This window comes from Crocuta crocuta, unplaced genomic scaffold, assembly GCF_008692635.1.
Source record: "Crocuta crocuta isolate KB4526 unplaced genomic scaffold, BGI_CrCroc_1.0 scaffold97, whole genome shotgun sequence".
NCBI classification, from domain to species: Eukaryota; Metazoa; Chordata; class Mammalia; order Carnivora; family Hyaenidae; genus Crocuta; species Crocuta crocuta.
Window position 1 is genome coordinate 1,504,071 of NW_027531999.1, and position 26,350 is coordinate 1,530,420.

Below are 26,350 nucleotides of genomic sequence, written 5' to 3' on the forward strand. Positions count from 1 at the left end.
GACTCCCTCTCTCTCTGACCCTCCCCTGCTCACGCTGTCTCTCTCTCTCTCCTAGAAATAAATTAAAAAAAAAATATATATATATATTAAAAAAAAAGACATAGGATAGCAGAATGGATAAAAAGACAATATACATCGATTTGCTGTCTACAAGAAACTCATTTTAGATGGGAGGACCCGTTCAGATTGGAAGTAAGGGAATGGACAAATACATATCATGCTACTAGAAGTCAAAAGAAAGCTGGAGTAACTATACTTATAATAGACAAACAAGACTTTAAAGTAAAGACAGTAACAAGGGATGAAGAAGGGCATTATATAATAATTACAGGGTCTATCCTCAGGAAGAGCTAATAATTATAAATGTCTATACACCTAATATGGAAGCACATGAATATATAAAACAAGTAATCACAAACAGAAACAATCTTATGGATAAGAATGTGCTAATAGCAACGGACTTTAATACTCCACTTACAGCAATGGATAGATCAACTAGACAGAAAATCACTAAAGAAACAATGGACTTGAATGACAGATTGGACCAGATGGATTTGACAAATATATTTAGAACTCAACATCCTGAGGCCATGGAATTCACTTTCTTCTCAAGAGCGCATGGTACATTCTCCAAGACAGATCACATACTGGGACATAAAGCAGCCCTCAATAAATATAAAAGAATTGAGATCCTACCATGCACACTTTCAGATCACAATGCTATGAAACTTGAAATCAATCACAGGAAGAAGTCTGGAAAACCTCCAAAAACATGGAGGTTAAAGAACATCCTACAAAAGAATGAATGGGCCAATCAGGCAATTAGAGAAGAATTTAAAAAATACATGGAAACAAATGAAAACGAAAATACAACAATCCAAACTCTATGGGATGCACCAAAGGCAGTCCTAAGAGGAAAGTACATTGCACTCCAGGCCTATTTCAAGAAATTAGAAAAAGCGCAAGTACAAAATCTAACAACGCACCTAAAGGAACTAGAGGGAGATCAACAAGAGCACCCCAAACCCAGTAGAAGAGAAATCATAAAAATCAGGGCAGAAATAAATAATACAGAAACCAAACCAAACCAAACCAAACCAAAACAAAACAGTTGAACAGATCAATAAAACCAAGAATTGGTTTTTTGAAAAAATAAACAAAATAGACAAACCTCTAGCCAGGATTCTCAAAAAGAAAAGAGAGAGCACTCAAATAGACCAAATCATGAATGAAAATGGACTTATTACAACCAACCCCTCAGAAATACAAGCAATTATCAGGGAATACTATGAAAAATTATATGCCAACAAACTAGACAACTTAGAAGAAATGGACAAATTCCTAAACACACACTCACTACCAAAATTCACACGGGAAGAGATAGGAAATCTGAACAGACCCATAAAGAGTGAAGAAATTGAATCGGTTATCAAAAATCTTCCAACAAATAAGAGCCCTGGGTCAGATGGCTTCCCTGGGGAATTCTACCAGACATTTAAAACAAAGTTAAGACCCATTCTCCTGAAGGTATTCCAAAAAATAGAAATCAAAGGAAAACATCTGGACTCATTTATGAAGCCAGCATCACTTTGATTCCCAAGCCAGACAGAGACCCAGCAAAAAAAGAGAACTACAGGCCAATATCCTTCATGAATACAGATGCAAAAATTCTCAACAAGATATTTGCAAATCCAATCCAACAGTACATAAAAAGAATTATCCACCATGATCAAGTGGGATTTAATCCTGGGTCACAGGGCTGGTTCAATATTCACAAATCAATCAATGTGATACATCACATTAACAAAAGAAAAGATAAAAACCATATGATCCTGTCGATAGATGCAGAAAAAGCATTCGACAAGATACAGCATCCCTTCTTAATAAAGACCCTCAAGAAAGTCGGGATAGAAGGTACTTACCTAAACATCATAAAAGCCATCTAGGAGAAGCCCTCAGTTAACAGCATCCTCAATGGGGAAAAACTGAGAGTTTTCACCCTGAGATCAGGAACACCACAGGGATGTCCACTCTTACCAGTGTTGTTCAATATAGGACTGGAAGTCCTAGCATCAGCAATCAGACAGCAAAAGAAAATAAAAGGCATCAGATTTGGTAAAGAAGAAGTCGAACTTTCACTTTTTGCAGATGACATGATACTCTACGTAGAAAACCTGACAAACTCCACCAAAAACCTATTAGAACTGATCCAAGAATTCAGCAACGTTGCAGGATACAAAGTCAATGTACAGAAATCGGTTGCATTTTTATACACCAATAATGAAGCAACAGAAAGAGATATCAGGAAACTGATCTCATTCACAATCACACAAAAAACCATAGGAATAAACCTAACCAAAGATATAGGAGATCTGAATGATGAAAACTATAGAAAACTTATGAAGGACATTGAAGAAGACACAAAGAAATGGAAAAATATCCATGCTCATGGGTCCAAAGAATAAATATTGTGAAAATGTCATTACTACCCAAAGCAATCTATACATTCCATGCAATCCCAATCAAAATTGCACCAGCATTCTTCTCAAAACTAGAATAAACTATCCTAAAATTTGTATGGAACCACAAAAGACCCCGAACGGCCAAGTAATATTGAAGAAGAAAACCAAAACGTGAGGCATCACCATCCCAGACTTTAGCCTCCACTACAAAGCTGTCATCAACAAGACAGTATGGTATTGGCACAAAAACAGACACACAGACCAATGTAATAGAATAGAGAATTCAGAACTGGACCCACAAATGTATGGCCAACTAACCTTTGACAAAGCAGGGAACAGAATCCAATGGAAAAAAGACAGCCTCTTTAACGGATGGTGCTGGGAGAACTGGACAGCAACACGCAGAAAAATGAAACTAGACCATTTTCTCACACCATACACAAAAATAAACTCAAAATGAATAAAGGACCTGAATGTGAGACAGGAAACCATCAAAACCCTAGAGGAGAAAGCAGGAAAAAACCTCCTTGACCTCCACCACAGCAATTTTTTACTTGACAGATCCCCAAAGGCAAGGAATCAAGAGCAAAAATGAACTACTGGGACCTCATCAAGGTAAAAAGCTTCTGCATGGCAGAGGAAACAATCCATAAAACTAATAGGCAACTGACGGAATGGGAAAAGATAGTTGTAAATGACATATCAGATAAAGGGCTAGTATCTAATATCTATAAGGAACTCACCAAATTCCACACCTGAAAAACAAATAATCCAGTGAAGAAATGGGCAGAAGACATGAACTGACACTTCTCCAAAGAGGACATCCAGATGGCCAACAGACACATGAAACGATGTTCAGCATCCCTCATCATCAGGGAAATACAAATCAAAACCACACTGAGATACCACCTCATGCCAGTCAGAGTGGCTAAAATGAACAAATCAGGAGACTAGACGCTGGCGAGGATGTTGAGAAATGGGCAGCCTCCTACACTGTAGGTGGGAAAGTAAACTCGTGCAACCCCTCTGGAAAACAATATGGAGCTTCCTCAAAAAATTAACAGTAGAACTCCCTTATGACCCAGCCATAGCACTGATAGGAATTTACCCAAGGGATCCAGGAGTGCTGATGCATAGGGGCACATGTACCCCAATGTTCATAGTAGCGCTCTCAACAATAGCCAAAACATGGAAAGAGCCAAGTGTCCATCAACTGATGAATGGATCAAGAAGATGTGGTATATTTATATAATGGACTACTAAATGGCAAAGAGAAAGAATGAAATCTGGCCATGTGTAGCAACATAGATGGAACTAGAGGGTGTTATGCTGAGTGAAATAAGTCAGGCAGAGAAGGACAAATACCATATGTTTGCACATATAGGTGGATTATGAGGAAGTTAACAGAGGACGATGTGGGAGAAGAAGGGGAAAAATAGTTGGGGAGAGGGTGGGAGGCAAACCATGAGAGACTCTTGAATGCTGAGAACAAACTGAGGGCTGATGGGGGGAGGGGAAGGAGGGTGATGGGCATGGAGGAGGCCACTTGTGGGGATGAGCACTGGGTGTTACATGTAAACCAACTTGACAATAAACTATTTAAGAAAAAAAAACAAGAACATACAAGTACTAATTCAAAGAGATACATGTATCCTGACGTTTATAGCAGCATTATCTACAATACCCAAATTATGGGAAACAGCCCAAATGTCCATCGACTGATGAATGGATATATATACATATATACACAGTGTTATTCAGCCATCAAAGAGTGAAATCTTGCCATTTGCAATGACATGGATGGAGCTACAGAGCGCCATGCTAAGCAAAATAAGTCAGTCAAAGAAAGACAAATACTATTTGATTTCATTTATACATAGACTTTAAGAAACAATAAAAATGAGCAAAGGGGAAAAAAGAAGAGGGAGGAAAACCAAGAAACCTACTCTTAACTACAGTGAACAAATTGATGGTAACATGAGGGAGGTGAGTGGGGGGATGGGTGAAATAGGTGATGAGGATTAAGGAGTGTACTTGTGATGAGCACCAGCTGTTGTATGGAAGTGTTGAATAGCTATATTGTACACCAGAACTAATAGTACACCGTACGTTAACTAACTAGAAAAATAAATCCCACAGCTTCTAGATAAAAACAAGCAAACAAACGTGTCTAAAGGGCAAAGTTATTTTAAAAGGAGATTACAGATTTTCAATATTTTTTTTCTAAAACATACAAACCCTCAAGTGACTTCTTTTCTAAATGATTTTAAAATGAAGTAAATTGGGGAGCAACTATATCTACAGTATATTTTATGTAAACATCCATAGCTTGTTGGTCTAATTCAGAAACTCTAGGATTCAAATATCTCTTGGTATAAATTTTGTCTTGGGCGGCATAATTGCATCTTTGAAGACACGTATAAAAGGAAGCCTCCATAGGAAATTCAAGGCAGGAAGACTTGAGAGTTGGAGGTCAATTCTCTGGACTTTTAGGCATACTTTCCACATGAACAAAATTCACTAGACATGAGCATAAATAACTATGTCCTTCATGTGGGCTCAGGATTGTCTTTTTTCTGTGAAACCCAGGATGTACTAGCTGCTTACTCATCCAGATAAAATGTTACTGGGCCTCCTCTTACAGCAGAAGCTTTATTTAGCAGTTGAGCTGAACATCTCATACGTTCTGACACCACTGACAAGGACAAAAGCGTAGTATATTTTTTCATTAAGAATCCATATGAGGAAGTCTTCAAGGATGGGCTCACATAAGAGGTTGATGAGATTATTTACAGAGATGGGCCATCACAGAGTTCAAGAACAATATTGAATAAAGCTACACTTCTCAAACTCCACTGGGCTATAAAACTGAATTTACCATCCTACTAGGTCCATAATAAATAAAATATGTATTATCATCAGGGAAGACCAGCATAACTAATGTTTTTGATCATTGCAATTAATCCATAATGGAAATAGATCAATTGAAATCTGCACATCATTTTATCACTCAGCTATACACAGAAAAGCAAAGAAGAAAAACATCTTGTCTAGGGCATGGGCTTAGTAACTGACTGACACTTTTTAATCTTCATTGTCGAATTCATTCATACGTCATATGACCAATTTCCTGGAAGCTAAGGAAATTATTTTACTGTACTGATATTTGCAGGGTAAGGGAAATAATTGCTAGAGTAAGACTTCTCTCTCTCTCTTTCCACTATTCTGACTTCAGGGTGAGTTTACAGAGAGAATGAAATGCCCAGATTAAAGTTTCATCAAACCACCTTTGGCTGTTCTCAAGAAAATAAATTAGCCTCTCCACGTACTTCATTGAGAAATGGATTATTTCTTTCCTTGCTTCTCCTCCAAGAAGGCAGAAGTCATAACTTCAGCTTGGATGCTTGTGGGTAGCAGAATATTAGGGGGAGCACGTTAGTACTGAGGACTTGACAACATCTATAAGCAAGTCTATAACATCCAGAAGTCAGGAATGTGTTCATCACCCACTCCTGTAAAATATAAGGCCATTTTTTGCCTCCAGCTTTTGATTTTTGTTTTCAGTGTGGCAAGGCACACATGTATTCTGTCCCTAGAGAGTTTCAAAACTCAGAAAGATATAGTCCAGGGAACCAAAGCAGTAAGCCATTTATCAGAAATAAACTCTTCTGACTGTGGTAGGTCATAGGCACAAAGAATCAGCACATTTCTATGTATAGACAAGCAAATGCAATCTTGCCAGTGTTCATTCAGCAAGTCCACAGAGGAAATTCATTGCCTAAACTTTCCATTTAAGGTACAGTTTTGTACTGGAAGCTGAATCAATAAAACATAAAGTTTTAGTATCTGAGTAAAGGGGAAAAAAATAACTGTAAGAGAATATATTGTGGTGTTCCACAGATCACACTTTGGGAAACACCACCTCTGCAGGATGAAACTTCCCACGACAAATGTATAAAAATACACACCACCCTCTTTCCTGGAAATCTATGAGGAAGCATTTAACACTCTCTAAGCAAACAGAGGTGTTTGCTTAGAGGTTCTGTTGTTATATTCCCAAACTTTAGCTTTCTGTATATGGAAGACAATTTCTACCTCTAGCTTTCCTTCATTCTTTCTACCATCAACCAAAGCAAGTAACACTGAGTATTGCCACTGCGAGAAATCTAGAAGAAGTAAACCACCCTAACAACTGGTGATCTAGTATCATTTCATTTTAGAAGCAATTAAAGGTCCACTTGACTTTCTAATAGTTTAGCACAGAGCAAATGTGGAAGGGAAAAATTAAGTGACTCTAGTTTCCTGATTTCTAGAAGAAAATAGTGTGTTTTGCTTGTAGCACATTTCTCCTGTACTCCACCAGCAACATCATGGCTTCAGTTGGCAACAAGGTCACTGAAAAGAGACATTAAAATGAGCTGATGAAAAACATTTGGTCCCAAAGCTATAAAAATGTTTTCTCAAGCAGAAGCAGAAAACAGTGAAAGATTTGGCTTTTAAAGTAAACAAGAACTGAATGAGGAACAAAAATGCCATAAAGGGGCAGATCAATGGCCTGTCTGATTGTGGGCTGTCTCTGACAGAGGCATCAAGGGATGCTGAGAGGCAGGTGTGCTCGCTGTTTTCCATGTTCTGCAGCTCAGAGGTAAGGGCTATACTCTGCACATTCCTGACTTCTCAGGTCTGTCTAAGGAATCATGGATCCCAGAATAAGGGAGTATCACTTAACGTTTGAGGAAGGTAATTCAGAACAAGCAAAAGAAATTTCACTTTGCATTGTTTTTTCAGGAAAAGTGTGAATAATTCAAACTAAAGAACTCTTGAAAAGGTAATACTTGTTTTTAATAAAACATAAGTTTGTGCACTAGTACAGAGGCAGCCATTTTTGCTTCTTTTGCATCCCAAATGTTTAAAATGAAAAACCAAAATGTCTCAAAAGATAGTGCTGTTAGGAATCTGAAACAAATGGAAATGAAGTTTGCATCACCACCTTATCTCTGAGGGTTTTGAGAGCAGAATAAATCACTGGTAAAATTCCTTTAAACTACAAGCATTTATTGGGTGCTTACTATCTATAAGGCACTGAACTAGGTAATAACTAGGATATTGCTCAGCCTTGATTCTAAAAAGGACTAGTGAAGCAGGTGTATGTAAATAATGACAAAATGTAAGAGCTCTACTAGAAATGAAATGAGTGCCTTTCGTATTTTATGTTCAATGTTCTCTAAACATAAAAAGAAATTAACGAATTACTAGTCTAGTGTAGTGGATGAATGGCACAGATAGAAATGTCACTGTATGAATCCTGACTCCAACATTTACTAATTTTGAGATGCTGGATAAGTCACTACTTAATTTTCCCCATCCACAAACTGAGGATGGGAAGAGTGTCTATTATCATGCGGCTGCTGTAAGGATTAAATGACTAAATGTGCATAAAGAATATACAGAAAAGTGACTGGTACATAGGGCCATAGAGTATCAGTTGAGGTTATTATTTCAGACATAAATACCTTTAAATGTGCTAATTTTCCCTAACACTACCAGCACACTCATTTCAAACTGGAAAAACCATTTTAGACATTAGATGGCACTTAAAACTCTTGTTTTCACTCTTAACAAATGTGACCATTTAACTAGTTTCAACTGCTCCAACTTAGTCATGAAGTCCCTGCTGTGACTGATGCCCTTCCAGAAGGAAAATGATGTGGCATTAAATGTTTGCACATTTCATCTTAAAAATGTAGGGGCTGGAAAACAGCTTGGGGAATATGTCAGCAAAACACAGACATTCAGCTGCTTGATCATTGCTTCGCTTTAGTTTATAGTACTTACCAGGGGGATACATACCAAAAATTCTCTGCTGTAGGCCAGATATTTTTATGGCATTGAGCTAATTGCATAATGCTGTAAAATTAGAGCAGAGAGGCGATGCACAACTGAACTGCATCAGTTGATTTGCTTCTGGATGTGATCTACTCTACAGCCTCACCATGACTCTCAGCGTCACCTAGGTCCACATAGATTCACTCCAACCAATGCACGTCTCTACTTACTGTCTCTTAGCTCCAAGACAGTCTTGGCATGGAATGTTTCTGGGGATCCATAGGTTATTGACTCAAATCTACAAGAGGGCAAGCCAAGAAGACCTAAATAGTGTAAAATAATTGTTGATGAAAATGGAAGGACAATGAAAATAAAAATGTATAATCAAGGTGGATTCTTTAAGAGGTCTTAAATAATGACGCTAGCTTTCTGAGGCAAGAGACTGCATCTAAAGGTCATTTTTAAAAATAATTTTTAATGCTTTATTTATTTCTGAGAGAGAGAGAGAGCATTAGCAGGGGAGGGTCAGAGAGAGAGGGAGACACAGAATCGGAAACAGGCTCCAGGCTCTGAGCTAGCTGTCAGCACAAAGCCCGACGTGGGGCTCCTACGCATGAACCGTGAGATCATGACCTGAGCCAAAGTCGGCCGCCCAACCGACTGAGCCACCCTGGCGCCACCTAAAGGTCATTTTTAAAGACAGATTCAATAAGTGCTTGGATGAAAGGCAGAATTCTTTGAATAAATGTGTAACCTTCTCTACTAGGAGAGTCAACACCCAGTTTGAAAAACTATGTGATCAGGCAATGAGAGAACAGAAGTTAGAGTCAGGCAGGCTGGATTGAAATTTTAGCTCTTCTATTTATTAGCTATGTAAGCTTGAGCCAAAGAAAAAAAATTTGTTCTAGTCTTCAGCTTGATGTAATGTTTAAATGGAACTCTTGGAACACAGTAAACATTCAGTAAATAATAACTATCGACATAAGAAAGCATACTGTGCTTAATTTTTAAATTAGTATCATTGTTTTATTTTATTCAAGTTTTTAAGATGGTAATAAAAGAGAATAAAGATGACAAAACAGTCATTGATGGCTTAAATTTGCTACAAATTTAAGATTTTTTAAAGAAATTTTAATATTTGTTACAAATCTTATTTTTTTAACAGAGCTCTGTTCCTAGGAATGATGCCTCTGTTTAAAGCAAAAATATTAATCTCTAAAGGTAAGAAGCAATAAGTTGATGAAGACACAAAAGACGGACAAAGTAAATGAAGCCTTGAGTCTATACTGACCAAATATTAAACCTTTTCAATCTCTCCTCTCTCCTAACCTCTCTTGTGTATTTCCCATCTCTTTGTCTCTCTGTGCCACACTCTGGGTAGTTTCTTCAGTCCTATCTTCCTGTTTACAATTCTTTCTTCAGCTCTTTCTAATCTGTAATAAACCATCTACTACATGTATGATATTTTTAAATGTAGTTATTACAAATTCCATTTCTAGGAATCCTCATGGCTGTATTTAAAATCTGCCTGCATTTTGCTTATATACTCAAGCCTCTTTTTATTTCCTTCATTTTATTAACATGCCATTTTACATTGTATGTCTAACATACCCAATATTTTATTCAAACTCATAAATGATTCTGCTCTCAATTGTTTTAGCTGTCCCATGTTCACAGAACCTTGTTTCCTTGCATGATTAGTGATTTTTGATTGTGAGATACTCTTTTTCCTTTGGATTCACCTCTGGATATCTTTTGAGATGTGATAGGAGAGCATGTATTTCTAGAAAGGATTTGTTTTAGCTTCTCTCTGGCATCTGGGGACACCTCTAGTGCAGGAACAAGCATTTTAAATTAAAATCCTGTCTTGAGGTTTAAGTGTACCAAGGTCATTTTTATTGGAGCTGCAATGCCATGCAAGTGTTACTTGTGGTCACAAATTTTCAAGGGAAAGTTTGGAACAGACAATTTCTCTTCAGTCCCCCGAGGAAGGAGATGAGTTTATTTCTAGTTCACCTCTGTGCTAAGGGTACAGATCTTTAAGGTCCTGGTTTTGTGGGAGGCCTCCCATTAAACCTCTCACCTTAGGCTTTGTCTTCTTTTCCTATCTTTGTGAAACCTTTAAAAGCATGCTCAAATTCTCCTGGTCGGAAAAATGCCCTCAAGACAAAAGCCAGCTTCAGTATTTTTCTTAATCTCTGTTTTTTAAAGGTAAGAAGAATATGTTGTATGAAATCATAGTCAAGCCTTCAAATACTGATATAAAGACAACTCACAAAAGCTGTAAGACATTCTATTTTTAAAAAGCAGAAAGACCAAAAACTTGATTCAGTGCTACCAGGAAATATGGAATAGCACGAATGATGAAGGATGTAGAAAACATGTGGTCTCTAGATAATTTTCTCAGTAGGTCATCAAATGGCCCTTGGCCTCCACTAAAAGAATCCATAAAAATATCTGTGAAAGTGTGCCCAAAGAAGTATTTTCATTATTTCAAAGAAAATAGCATATTTACCTTCAGAAAAGCTACATGGGTCAAACAGAAAGGGCTGTTTGTTTGGCCTGGTACTGTATCAACCCTACATAGTAACACAATTTGGCCTGTTTGAAACAAAAAGTCTGATTGAGAGTCATATAGGGCTTTGACGAATACAGAGGTAAATTGCTTAATACTTGGAAGGTCTAATTTTTTTTAGTAATAAACTTAATCTCTGGTTTCATATGTAAAAGGAATAGTAATGAAAAGCATACCTAAAGGTAATTAGGGTAATTGAGGAATTATTCTTTCAAACTTTGCATTAGTGACCATGTGTGGTTGATTGAAAATGGATGGTAATTATGTTGAGCAAAAGGTGTGAATCCATCAGATGCTAAAACAAAATCCATCCATGGTTATTCTTCAGGAAAATGCAATTCAGTTCAAACACTTCCAACCTATTCCATTGTCATAAGTACACAAACAAAAATTACATTGTGAATGTTTTTGTTCTCTGTTTTCTCCATTCTTTCTGTAAAAAGGAAATTTTAGTTCTGTTCTCCTTTTCCCTCTTCTGTACTTCTCATTTGTCAAAATGCCAACCTTTAATTTCAGTTGCCTTGCTTGTTTATCCTTTAAATCTTAATTTACTCCTAACTTTACTTGTCTTTTTTCTAACCACCATTGAATCCTGTTATTCCAGAAAATCTATTCAAAACCTTGCAATCTCCAATGTGCCAGGGGAATATGCATTGGCTGATTCCCAACTCTTTTTAGTTTTCATCTTCAATATCTATTTCTCCCTGAATACCATGTATAAAACAATTTGAGATTCACAGGCTTACTGACTGAATTGATCTTGTTCACCCTATTCCTTTCTGAGATGCAATATATCTGCCTCCTAGCCTAATAGAATTAAAGTCATATACAGTCACAGGATGAGCAACTTATAGGAATGGACTATTCTTTGTATATTACCATTTTTACTAATTAGAATGGTACTTTTCATTCTTATTTTTGGATATTGATGAAGTCTGGCATGAGTGAACCATTGCAAAAGTCATTAGAATTAGTGTTTTGCTTATGGAAAAGAACAAGTATCACTGTGAAAATATTTCAGAAAGTTGCAGAAACACCATCTTGCTATAACCAAGTCTTCTGCAAGCCAAGACTTAACACAGCTCTGACTCTTAAGCTTCTCACGTTGTGTGATCTCTGCTCTGGATTTCACAAAAGAACAAAAATAAATAAATAAAATACAACACTGTATTGGCATTTCAGCAAAAGACAGAAACTGTGTGCAATAGAAGCATTCAAAAGTAGCATACTATACCACTAGTTAATATCAAAACAATGGGCCACAGAGAGGCAGGAGAGAAAGAGAATCCCCTTCCAATGAGATTAACACAGTCCTTACACTATGGAGTAACCTGCTACTTATTTCCACAAATACATATTATTTTTTTCTTTCAGTTTCGTCAAGTAAATCTAAGTCATAGGTGGAACAGCTAGTTGGGAAGAAGTACAAGTGACTCAAAAGTAAGAGAGCAAGCTACTTTAAGCATTAAGAGTTGAGAAAGAAAAAAAAAGAGAAAGAAACCATTCAGATGATGATGAATCAGTCAAACACGTGCAAAAGAAAACTTGCCTCCATCAGCAAAATGCACAAAGTAATAATTTACCAGTAAGTGGTAAAGGCATTTATCAGAAAAACATTAATAAAATCATCTCCTCCTACCATGTACATTTTCTTTACAAGGGCAAAAAGGCATTTCCTCTACATGATGTCTTGAAATCACCTCTGGCAACACAAGGCCAAAGGCAAAGATAAGACTCATGGTAATAAAGGGAAAGAGTTGCTAAAGTATGACTATCATGGACATTCTCTCCATGATTTTTTTTACAGATATCAACAGATGATTCAGAGATGGATGGGAATTATCTCCAAATTTTCCCATTTACCTAAGAAGCAAGTAGTTTGCTTCTCTTATGATTCACACTTACATAGTTATAATCAAGAAATTGGGTCATACATAAATATGGGTGTACAAAATACATTTCTAGTAAATTATAAATTTTATGTTATGGTATTTGACTAGGATATACTATGAAGTCGAGGTCTAGGGGGCAATTGTTTTTGCTGCTCTTCTTCAACTTAGTTTGCTAATTTGGGAGCAGATTTTTAATTTTATTTTTAAATAATATCAGAGGATGAAGATTTTATAACCCTTGGTAGTTCACAATAAACTGTTTCATTACTTGTATATCAAGAAGTTCTTTGTAGATAGAACTGATATTTCTTTCTGTAACTTAAGGCTATTTATCTTACTCTGACCTTGATGTTGACAGAAAAGTTGTGAGTAGCCTTTCTATAATGACCATTCATATATTAGAGCCAATAATTAAGTAACCTCTTAGCCCTCTGTCCTCCAGGATGAACATATGTAAGTGCTTTAGCTTTTTCTGATAGGATTTATCTCCAATTGTTTCTAAATCAATCTCTCCATCTCTCTCTTCTCTGCTTAATTTTTCTCAGTCTTCTAAACTTTCATATTTTCTTTATTACGTGATCATAATCAGTGATTATTACTTCTGGATTGCATAATCCTTATTTTTATTTGCATCCCAGTACATTACTTATTTTAAAATACTTTTTCATTCAGGAAAAATCCCTTCCTTTATATATGTAACCCAAATCATATTTCCTAATGAAACAATGACATAGTAGGCAATTAGTTAATGAAAGTATCCTCGGAGAGTAAAGGAAACATGAGTTAAAAACAAGATGTAGAGCTCAGGTCTGACACCTAAGAGCCTGAGAACACCATTAAACTCCCCGGGTCTCTGTTTACTCTTATGAAAATTGAAGATTATTATGCCCACCTTATAGGAGTGGGAAAGTAAAGATATAATTAAATGGATGTCCAGTAGCAAAATAGACCCTCAAAGAACAACTAATACTATTATTCCTACTAATAGTATATTGCATTATGTACCTGACCAAAAGCCTGATGTCTAATTGTTTGGACAGAAATGACCACAAGTGTTATAGTTAATCGATATCTACAATACACCAGATGTATAGTAAAGCTATACACACATACTATAGAGTAAAGCATGCACAAATGTGTCAAAGAGGACACAATAGTAATCAGTTACATTCATTTGATGGTGTATATGTAGCAGACTGTGAGTGAGGAAAGCAAAGGCTAGGAAGAAGGACCTGTTTAGAAGAGTAAGAGCTGGACAGACTTGCAGAGCAGGAGATTGACTGTGCCTGAGGCAGAAGAACACAGAAAGAGGAGAAGAGCTGAGCTGACAGGAAAGGGGTCCCATGAGGTCTAGGCCTCAGGGGTCAGGCCACACGTGGCATAACCCATTAGGAAACAGAATGATTGGGCAAAACAATCTTCCTTCCCCCACTGGAATTCATATGGAATACATCTGAAACTCATTAATCCTATTTCAAGTGCCAACTCTTTTTCCTAATTCCTATAAACAGATGGGATCTTTCCCTCTGAAACACCATAACATTTTGCTTATATCGCTTCCCTGACATTTACTTTAATTCAATTCAACAAATACTTAGTGAGTGCCTACTCTTTATAGGCAGTATAATGGGTACTGGAAAACAATGAAAAGCACAGACATAGGCCCCTCCCTTTATGAAGCTCACATTCAATGGTGGGAAGCAGGAAGCCAAATCATACAGCAAACATAATATTGAGAAAATTCTATAATACATTAGAAGGTGATCACTACCCAAACAGCCCAAAACAGTAAGTGGATTAGAATAAGAGAAGTGAGTGAAGAAAAAAAATTGAGGGTGTCACTTGACATTTTAAACAAGTGGCCTCTCTGAGAAAGTGACATTTAAGTAAAGGCCTGAAAGAGAACAAGTTAGAACCATGACGACAGCTGGAGGAACATTGTCCTCCACCAAAGGAATAGGCAGTTCAAACACCTTACTGTGGGAGGGGGGTTAACTGGATTTTAGGGAAAACAAAAGAGTTGGTGGGGCAGGAATACCATGAGTGAAGGGACACTAATAATAGATGAAGTTAGGGTATGTGAAACAGAATAATTACTGGAAATACTCTGACAGCAGAGGCAACGAGATTTCCTGACAAATAGGATGAGAAAAAGAGAGGCCTGAGAACTTGAGGTTGCCATCCACTGAGATGGGCTATATCATAACCTGCCTTCGAATATGTTTATTTGTAAAAGGTTTTATAGATCTGACTTCAAATCTCTGGGCTGTTCACTTGCTAGATGTCTGACCCTATGGAAATCACTTCATTTCTTACATTTCAGTTTCATCAGTAAAATGGGTTGAAAATGCATACATCCAAGTGTTCTGTTAGGAATAAAGGTGATAATACATGCAAAGCATTTCACACAAGGCCTCATAGAGAGTAAATGCTCATTAAATGATAGATACACTTGACTGTGACTCTTGGTATAATTGCTGTTTTCATTTCATAGGTCTTATGTCTACTACTGGGTTATATTCTTGAAGGAAGAGGCTATCTTTTTTTTTTCTTCTACAGAAACAACCCATTTGTTTGTAGAGTTGGTATGTGCTCTCTCTGTGTCTTCATCGTGACCTAGTTGACATGCTGGGAAACCTGCTACCAGAAAGGACAATAGATGTAAATGGCTGGTTGGCCTTTTGTATTCACTTCTAAAAATTATTAGAAATTGTATACATTTTCCTCTTTAGCCATACAAGAAATTTTCATAAAATACATCAACTTGATAGAAGAATTATTCAAAAGTGTTCTTGTTTGTAAAGGATCCTCTTTAAATCTGCTTAAGTCATTTGGAAATCTCTTCCTCTCTCCCAAGCTTGTAGCAATTCATCTCAATGTGGAATCATATGTAAATTTAATGAGCATTTGCTCGCTTTCATCATCCAGGTCATTGGGTCATTGATTCTTATTTCCCTTTGTGCTTTTAGAGCAAAAAGACTATCTCAATCCATCTTTCCCCGTCTTTCTATCTATGGACAGTATTTTCCTATTTCCATTGTACATTAAGATAAAAGCATCTTCTTTCTCAATTACATTTAAAATGGAAAATTGTTATTTCACTGGAATGTAATTTTTTAAACAGACTATCACTTTTTTTCTTCCCATTCTAAAAATATGCATGTAATTTTAAGAGTTTTTCTTTTAATCCTGGCACTGAGACTATCCATATTGAACATCATTCAGTATTTATTCAAAACCACCCCATTCTTAAAATTCAAATCTACACAAATTAGTATTTGGTCTGTTGATTCCTAACCTTTTTTCTGTATAATCTTCTCTACCCTTATAATACATTACTACATTAAAAAATTATTTAAACTATAATGAAATTGCTATGAAGGTAGAATAACAAAAAACAGAAGTGGGAAAAATTTGAATAATTATTAAGGAGATAATTACAAGACATGATAAGCCAATGAAGCACTGATGCAATGAGAGGTTGATTGCTGGCAGAGGTTAAGGCTGTTTGGTAACAGAGAGCTACAGGGAGGAACGCACAGAAAAATAGCAGCAAAATGCTTTTGTTAAGTACTACATACTACCACACAAAAAATAAATTCTATATGTCACAACTCTAGTCACTACAATCTTCTAACATGTCTAGACCCATCATATTGTTTTTCATATTATTTTAATCTCTTCCACATCTACAGCAATATTCTTTCTAAATTACAATTTTAATTATGTTACTCTTCTGCTTGATATTCTTCATTGGTTCCTCTTGACCTGCTGGATAAAGTTCAAACTTCTTAGTATCACATAAGAGTTCCTCCAAGTTCCTACCTGCTCATCTCCTCAGCCTGCCTATTATCTTAAACTTTCGCTATTTTATAACCATGTGGAACTTGGTGTTCCATTTAATCAAGGAACATCAGCATGTTCCTTTCCTAAACCCTCTACAGAATGTTCCTTGTTCACCTTTTTGTCACTCCTCTTCCCCTTCGCCCTGCAGCTATATATTGTATATATGTCTATCATAACACCTAAGACTCTGAGGTTGACATCCATTACTTTTTCCTACATATCCTTTTTTTTTTTTTTTTTGGAAACCCTACTCCAGGTTATCCCAGGAAGCCTATTAATTATGTGGTCTATCTCTCAAGCCAGAGGATTAGCTCATGACCCATGCTAGCTAGTCAGAATATTCATAGGAATTGTTCTTCCCTTGGACATAAGGATTGGTCAGTGGTGCTCTATTACCTAATCAGAAAAAAATCATAGCCATTTGTGGAAATAGCCAGAGATTCCATTGTGGTGAAGGAAGTTTGCTATTTCTCTGAGCTTCTTGGGATCACAAAGTTGAGGACTCTATAAGCCTAAATTTCTTTGGGTCAACCCTCTAGAATAATTCAGAAATTAAGTCAGATACAGGTAAAGGGTCAAGAAGCTGATAAGAGATAGATTTCTGATGACATTGTTAAAATACGTGGAGTCAACTATTCTTAAAGCTATGACTACATCTCATACATACCAGGTTTTAAGTCAATGAATTCCTTTTTATCCCTTAAGATGCTTTGAGTTAGTTGTCCACATTTAAAATGGATATATTGCTATTAATAGTCATATGTTATTGCACTGACTTACTTATATACTGTCTCTCCTTTGTATCTTATTGATCTTTATATCCCTAGTACTTAGCACACAATGCCTGGAACATATGCAGAGGCTTATCAAATTATTTTGGAATGAATGCTCCAGACAAACTTGTTGATAAAATATAGTAGTGGTTAAGAATGATGGCTGTGGAACTTGAGTTCTTGGGAAACATATCCTTACACTGACCATAACTCATTGTCCTCATCTTTAAAATGAGAATCATGAAAACATCAACCCCATAAGGGGATTATGAGAATTCAATGAGCTAATAGATACAAAGAGTTTGGCACAGTACCTGGCCGCAAGTAAGCATTCAATAAGTATTAGCAGCTGATCTTATTTATAGTTTGTACAATTGTCTCTGTTACTGTCATACATCCCCAAATGACATGATTTACCTCTTCCACCTATAAAGTTAAAATGATTATAGCATATTATCCACCTACTAACTTACCTGATAGGAAGAGACTGAGAGAAGCCAAATCAGAGACCTAGTCTAAAACATGAAATGTATATTAGGCCTGATACAGAGATTGTCAAAATGAAGTCCCTGATATTTCTACCAAATTCTAATCTTTATTTTTCTGCATTTATGCTTGAAGATTATTTTTCAGATATGGCACTATATTTCACTACATTTTTAGAGGTTTGATTTTACCATGATATGGGTGAATCCAAACAACAAGGGACCATCAAGAAAGCATGATGCACAAGTAGACAGAAAATCAATATGGATATAACAGATTTGAACAACTCTATCAACCAACTTTACCTACTTGGCATTCATAAAATATTCCAGTCAACAACAGTGGAATACACATTCTTTTGAAGTGCATATGGTACACTTACCAACAGACCAAATTCTGGGCCATAAAACAAGCCTTGTTAACTAAGAAAATTTGAGTCATACTGAATTTGTTTTACTGATCACAGTAGAATTAAATAAAACATAAAGAACAGAAAAAAAATTCTGGAAAATCATCAAATATTTGTAAACTAAATAACACACTTTAAATAAACCATAGGGCAACTAATAAATTAAATTAAATAGGAAATTAGAAAGTATCTTAACATGAATGAAAATGGAGCCTTCATGTATCAAAATCTGAGGTAGCCTCAGCTAGAGAAAATTTATGAAATAAACATCTGAATTAGCATAGAAAAAAGGTCTTCAATTAATGACCTAAACTTGCACCTTAAGAAACCAGAAAAAAGAGGGACATCTGAGTGGCTCAGCCAGTCAAGTGTCAGACTTCAGCTCAGGTCATGATCTCACAGTTAGTGGGTTCAAGCGCCATGTCAGGCTCTGCACTAACAGCTCAGAGCCTGGAGCCTGCTTCAGATTCTGTGTCTCCGTCTCTCTCTGCCCTTCCCCCGCTCATGCTCTGTCTCTCTCACTCTCAAAAATAAATAAGCATTAAAAAAAACTTTTTGAGGGGCACATAGGTGGCCCAGTTGGTTAAGCAACCAACTTCAGCTCAGGTCAAGATCTCACAGTACATGGGTTCCAGCTCTGCCTGGGGCTCTGTGCTGACAGCTCAGAACCTGGAGTCTGCTTCAGATTCTATGTCTTCCTCTCTCTCTGCCTCTCCACCTCTCACACTCTCTCTGTCTCTGTCTCTCAAAAATAAATAAATATTTTTAAGAATAAAAAAGAAGTTTTTAAAGAAACCAGAAAAAAGAACAAGTTAAATCCAAAGTAAGAAAGACGAGGGGCACCTGTGTGGCTCACTCGGCTGAGCGACCAATTTCAGCTCAGGTCATGACTGGCCATTAGTGAGTTCAGTCCACCATGAGCTCTATGCTGACAGTTCAGAGCCTGGAGCCTGCTTCAGATTCTGTGTCTCCCTCTTTCTCTGCCTCTCCCCTGCTTGCACTGTCTTCCTCTCTCTCTCAAAAATAAATAAAAAAGAAAAAATTTAAAAGAAAAATACAAAGTAAGAAAGAAGAAAATAGTAATAATTAGAAAATCTATTGCATAGAAAGAGTAAGAATCAATTAAACCAAATGCTGGGCTTTTGAAATTAAATATATAAACTTCTATCTATATTAATCAGAACAATAAGGATAAGACAAAAATTAACAGTATCTGGAGTTAAATATGTGTTACTATTAAAGATTCTCTGGTTATTAAAAGGATAAGAGAAAATATCATATATAACTTGATACCAATAAATTAAACTTCTTAGATAAAATGAGCCAAATCCTTGAAAAGACACAAACTACAAAACTTACTCAAGAAGCATAAATAACCTGAATAATCTGCCATTGTTATTAAAATTAAGTTAGTAGTTGAAATCTTCCCATGAAGGAACTCTAGGCTCAGATTGCTGTACTGGTAAATTCTACCATGTACTTAAGAAAAAATGAAAGATTATAATTCTACATAAATTCTCTCAGAAAATTGAAAAGAAGGCAATAGTTTCCTTTTATGAGGCTTTCATAAAGTGATAACAAAACCAGAGAAAGATGTTACAAGGAAACAAAATTACAGACTGATATCCATCATGAACATAGATGCAAAATTTATAAACATTTTTTTAGTAAATTGAATTCAACAATATATTTTAAAAGATACATTATGACCAAATAATATTTGTCCCAGAAATGCAATGATAGTCTAATGTTAAAACTCACTCAATATAATTCCCCATAGTAACATATTAAAAAATAAAATAGAATAAAAAGAATAGAATTAATAAATAAAATAAAATAAAATAAAAATGACCATCATAATTAATGGGGAAAAAGCATTTGATGGAATCAGCATCAATTTTGGATTAAAACTCTCAGCAATGCAGGAATACAATGCAATTTCTTCAACCTGATAAAGAGTATTTATAAAACCTTAGAGGAAACATCATATCTAATGGTGAAAGACTGCATGCATTGCTCCTAAAATCAGGAACAATACAAGGATGTCTGCTCTCATCATTTCTATTTAACATTTCACAAGGTAAACATACAAAAATCAATTGCATTACTATATACAACAAAAAATCAGAAATGAGAATTAAAACAAATATCATTTACAATAGCCTAAAGATGTGAAATACTCAGAAATAAATCTAAAAATAGAAATAAAAGATCTATTCACTAAAAACTACACTACTGAGCAAAAACAAAGAGAATCTAAATGAATGGAAAGGTATACAGTGCTCATGGGTCACTTAGTATTGCTAAGGTGTCAGTTCTCTCAAATTGCCTTATAAATGCATTGCAATCCCTGCAATTCCCATTGAGTTTTTATTGACTTGAAAAACTCATTCAAAAATTCACATGGAAATTCAAAGTATCAAGAATGGTCAAAAGAACTTTAAAAATGTAGAAGAAAGTTAGAGGATTAACAACCTTAATTCAAAGTCTATGATAAAGCTACAGTAATCAGGATTGTATGGTATTGGTACCAAGAGAGACAAACATATTCTTGAAAGAACAAAATAGTCTAGAAATATACGCACACACCTATAGTCACTAATTTTTAACCAATGTGAAATGGTAATTCAATGGGAAAACACTAGGGTTTTTAAGAAATATTTCTTCAAAAATTAATTATCTCTATGCAAAAAAAGAAAAATATTTGAACTTCACACCATATACAAAAGTAAGCTGAAAATACATCATAGGTCTAAATATAACCCTAAAACTATACAACTTATAGAAGAAAAACAAAAGAAAAACTTTCTTGACCTTGAGTTAGTCAAAGATTTTTAAAATAATACATCAATAATACCATCAATTGAAGAAAAACATGATAGAGTATACTTAATCAAAACTAAAACTTTTTGTTTTCAGAAATATGCTATTATGAACATACGGGTCAGGTCACAAACTGGGAAAAATGTTATTTGCATTTAGAGTATATGAAGAATCCTCAAAACTTAATAATAAGAAAACAATCAAATTTTTAAAAAATGGGCAAAGTATTTGAATTAACCCTTCACTAATGAAGATATATGAGGAAAAATATACAAGTGAAAAACTGGTCAATATCATTAGTTGTTAGGTAAACATAATTTACAACTACAGTGACATACCATTACAATATCTAAAATTAAGAGAATTGATTATACCACATTTGTGTCAGTGAAGATGTGAAGAAAGCAGGACTTTGATAATGCTTGGAGGGAATACACTATGGTTCAATGGTACAACTATATTGGAAAACAGTTCAGCAGTCTTAAAACATTGAACATACCTACCATATCATCTGGACATTCCACCTTTAGATATTTACCCAAGAGAAATAAAAGTAAATATACATATAAGATCTGCACACAAATGTTTGTAGCAGCTTTATTTGTAACAGCCCAAAGCTAAAAACAACCCAAATATTCAAGAGAATGAAGAAATTGTATTATATCCATGTATTCTACAACATGAATATATCTCAAAATCATTATGTTGAATGAAAGAAAGCAGACCAAAAAAGAGTACATACATATTATGTCACTTATATAAAACGTAGAAAATGCAATTTAATCTGTAGTGAAAAAGTTAATCAATGGAGTGGAGAGGAAAGATGGGAACATGATTACAAAGAGGCACAAGAAAACATTTGACGGATATGTTCAGTAACTGGATTGTGGTGATGTTTTCACTGTACATATGCTAGAACATATCAAATTGTACCTTTTAACGTGTACAGTTTATTGTATTAATTATACCTCAGTATAGTTGTTAAATTTTTTTCTTGTGAAGTCTTCTTTGAAAAACAGTGTATCTATCATCACTTAAAAATGCACAGAAAAACTGTATTTTCAGTGGTAACTAAAGTATAAAGATACATAGATATGAAGACAAGCCCCTAGCTAACGTCATACTAAGTGGTGAAAAATTAAAAGCCTTTCCTTCAAGATCAGGAATATGACAAGAATGCCCACTCTCACCATTTCTATCTAACATAGTGCTAGAAATACCATAGCCATAGCTACATAGAAATACTAGCCATAGCCATAGCAACTAGGTATCCAAATCAGAAAAGGAAGAAGTAAAATTATTTCTCTGTGTAGATGATATGTCTAATATATGGAAAACCCTAAATCTTCCACCAGAAGTTGTTACAACAAATACATTAATTCAGTAAATTTGCAAGATACAATTATACATACACAAATCACTTGTGTTTCTACACACTAACAATGACCTATCTGAAAGAGAAATTTAAAGCAATCCTATTTACAACAGCATCAAAGGCCAGAAAATACTTGGAATTATAGTTAACCAACTAGGTGAAAGACTTGAACACTGAGAACCATAAGACATTGATGAAAGGGGTTGAAGAAGACAGAAATAAATGAAAAGATATCTTGTGATCTTGGATTGGAAGAATTAACACTGAAAATCTCCATACTACTCAAAGTGATGTACAGATTCAGTGCAATCCCTATCAAAATTCCAATGGCATTTTTCATAGGAAAAAAAAAAAATTATCCTATCCCCAAGTAGCTGAAAGAATCCTGAGAAAGAACAAAGCTGGAGGCATCTCACTTCGTGATTCAAGCTATATTACACAAAGCTATAGTGATCAAAACTGTATGGTAATGGCAAAACAAAAACAAAAAGTTACATAAAATTGGTAAGGCAGAAAGAACAGAATCCAGATATAAATCAAATCACATGTGGTCAATTAATTTGTACAAGATCACTAAGAACACACAATGAGGAAAGGATAGTCTCTTTAATAAATGGTCTTGGGAAAACTGGATATCCCTAGCAAAGGAATGAAACTGGACCCCTATCTTATACCACTCACAAAAATTAACTAAAAATGGATCAAAGATTCCAATGTAAGACCTGAAACCATAAAATTCCTAGAAGAAAACATAAGGGAAAAATCATTTGCATTGTTTTGGCTGCGAATTCTTGAATAAGACACTGGAAGCACAGGCAACAGAAACAAAATAAACAAATGAGACTATATCAAACAAAAAGCTTTGGCACAAAAAAGAAAACAATCAATACATTGAAAAGGTAGCCTACAAAATGAAAACAATATGGAAGTTCCTCAAGAAATTAAAAATAGAATTACCATACGATCTAGCAATATATCTCTTGAGTATACATCCAAAGGAAATGAAATCAGTATCTCAAATGTCTACATGTCCATGTTCCTTTCAGCATTCATTCACAACAGCCAAGATACAGAAAGAATATAAATGTCTTTCAATGGATAAATAAAGAAAACGTGACATATATATTAAATGTGATATATTACATATAAATATATATAATGAAATATTATTCAGCCATTAAAAAAGAGAGAAACTCTGCCATTTGCAACCACATGGATTAGCCTGGAGGGCATTATGCTAAGTAAAATGATCCAGACAGAGAAAGGTAAATCCTACAATGTATCACTTATTTTGTGAAATCTTAAAAACAATAATAAAAAAGGCCAATTTCATAGAAACAGAGAATATAATGGTGGTAGATAAGGGCTCAGAAAAGGAGGAAATGGGGTGATGTAGGTCAAAGGTTACAAATTTTCAGTTATAATAAATTCTCATGACCTAATGTATGGCATAGTAACTATAGTTAATAGAATAATGCCATATGCTCTATACTCGAAGCTGCTGAGAGTAGATCTTTGGCATTCTCACCATATACATAAACACATAAAAGAGTAACTATGTGAGGTGATAGATATGCTCATTATCTTGATCTTGCTCATCATTCCATAATATATATTTATATCAAAACCTCATATTATGCATTTTAAATATATACAATTACATTTGTCAATTATTCCTCAAGTTAAAAAAAAAAAAGATACAAGTCAGCCAGTACCCCTTAAGATAGTGTTCCTGAGCACTGCGGCACAGTCTGCTCATTTCTCTTATTTATAAGTTGGCAAGACTCTGTACCAAACTATAGAAAGGTTAAAATGATAAGCATTATATTTTCACTTATTCCTACTATTTTGACTCTCAAACATCTTAAAAACATTTGAAATTCTCAAATACATGGGGTCTGTAATAGACGTTACTTGTGTGTAAATACATCCATAATGTATTTTACCAAGGTAATATTTTCTTGATCATTATTAATGTTGAGGTAAAATTAGCATTTACAAATAGTTTTACAGAATCATTGATAGGTAGAAATTAAGTCCAAGCAAGTCTCCAAACTCATCGCAAGCTATCTTAATAATATTTTTCTATGTTTTTTCTAACTCACAGCCCATTTCCATATGCCAAGAAGAAGGGAAGAATCATATCTTCTGCATTATATTTTAGGAATCAATACAGTTGAAGAAACTGAATGTACATCCAACAAAATATGGCCCCCAAAACCTCATATATAAAAATTAATATATTTTTAAAATTTTGACATTTTATAAAAATACATTAATATATATTTTTAAAATGGTTCTATATTTCCACTTATTTTTCCAAATCATCAAAACGTCTTTATAGTCAATGCCATAATGAAAGATTTGAAAAGATATTTTCTAAGACAATTAGAATCTTTACATATTACAGCATATAATATTAACTAATAATCATTGACACAGTAATTTCCTGAGTGCAAAACAAAATATCCAATTAGTGTACCAAGGAATTCTGATCAATCGTTATATGAGCTCTAGTTGTAAATAGGAATATTTCAGGAAAAATATTAACAACAGTTTTTAAAATCTTTAAATATTATTAAATCAATAAAATACATGGAAATCCCAGTAAATGCAATTCAATCTACACCAAAGATGAACTAGACTTTAACACTATTTTAACAATTACTAAGTGACTACTAAGTATTAAACAAAGATATGTACCTTCTTGTATTAAATCAGAACTAAAGGATAGATATATAAGGAAAAATTTTAATCCACATTAACAATGGGAAAAAGTTCAAAGTCTGTCTTATTTCTGTGTCTAGTAATTGGTCCAAAATCTTTGTCAGTCATAGTCTAGTCTTTAAAATTTCATCTATCATGATTATTATACAAGAAAGATGTTTAATTCCCTAAATTTCCTTAAATAATGTTTATAAAATGCATATGTCACTGCCTACACCGATTTGCATCAGCCTACCAAAATAAGTAAGTATTTAAGGGGCACTAATGACAAATAATTTGTCACTTACAAAGGTCACCTCTCTTATTAGTAATAATGAAAACTGGCATTTACACATCATTTGTACAGAAATTTCATATTGGGTCTCCAAACATTTATTCATTAATACTTCCAACATTTCTATGCACTATTTGGCAAACATTCATCTCCATTTCACTGATTTATAAAACAAAACTCTAACTCATAAAATGACATGAACCTGGAGACTCCATTTTCTAACTCAGTCCATTTCTATATGCCAGGAAGAAAAGAAGAATAAATCTAGCATGAAATAGTTTGGCTACCTCAGGACAGTGAGATATCCAATTGGTGGCGCTGGGGTCTTATCTATTCCCACCTTTTTATAGGCGATCCAGTCAAACACCCTGTCAATATCTGTTGCCTGTAGCACTTCCTGTGATACTGGATGGGAACTGGCCAAGCCATCAAGCAGCATCACTTCATGCAGAACATCCGTCAGAAATCTCTGTTTTTCCTGCAATACAGTAGATGGGGCAATATCATAGGTGATTCATGGTTATGACAGAATGTGTGTGACAACATGAACAGAACATGTGTTACATAATGGATGATGTTCATCAGCCTACATGGTGAGACTGAACTCCAAAGAGAACCCAGTGAATAAAATGTCTCTTAAATTACTCTAAAATGAGAGTGTTTGATTTGAGCACAACATGAAACAAAATCAATGGGCTACAATGGGCCCTAAATAGATTTAAAAAAAAAATAGTGGACTATTATTTAACAAGGTTTAAAGCAAATTCAGACAGTGGGCACATAAATGAAACAGACTAAGCTTGTTGGTGTGTTCTACAGGATGAAGACTACAGTTCCAGTCCCAAATAACCTTAGTAGTGAAGTTCAATATAAGAATAATAA

At 34.9% G+C, this 26,350-nt stretch overlaps 1 protein-coding gene across 1 annotated transcript in view; it reads right to left on the reverse strand.

Annotated features, from left to right (window-relative positions):
* TRHDE (thyrotropin releasing hormone degrading enzyme) overlaps window positions 1–26,350 on the reverse strand; it is a 392,366-nt gene that overhangs the window by 147,615 nt on the left and 218,401 nt on the right. The window contains exon 6 of the mRNA XM_077775259.1: window positions 25,809–25,946. Coding sequence (XP_077631385.1) covers window positions 25,809–25,946 — 138 coding nt within the window. The remainder of the gene's footprint in view (window positions 1–25,808; window positions 25,947–26,350) is intronic.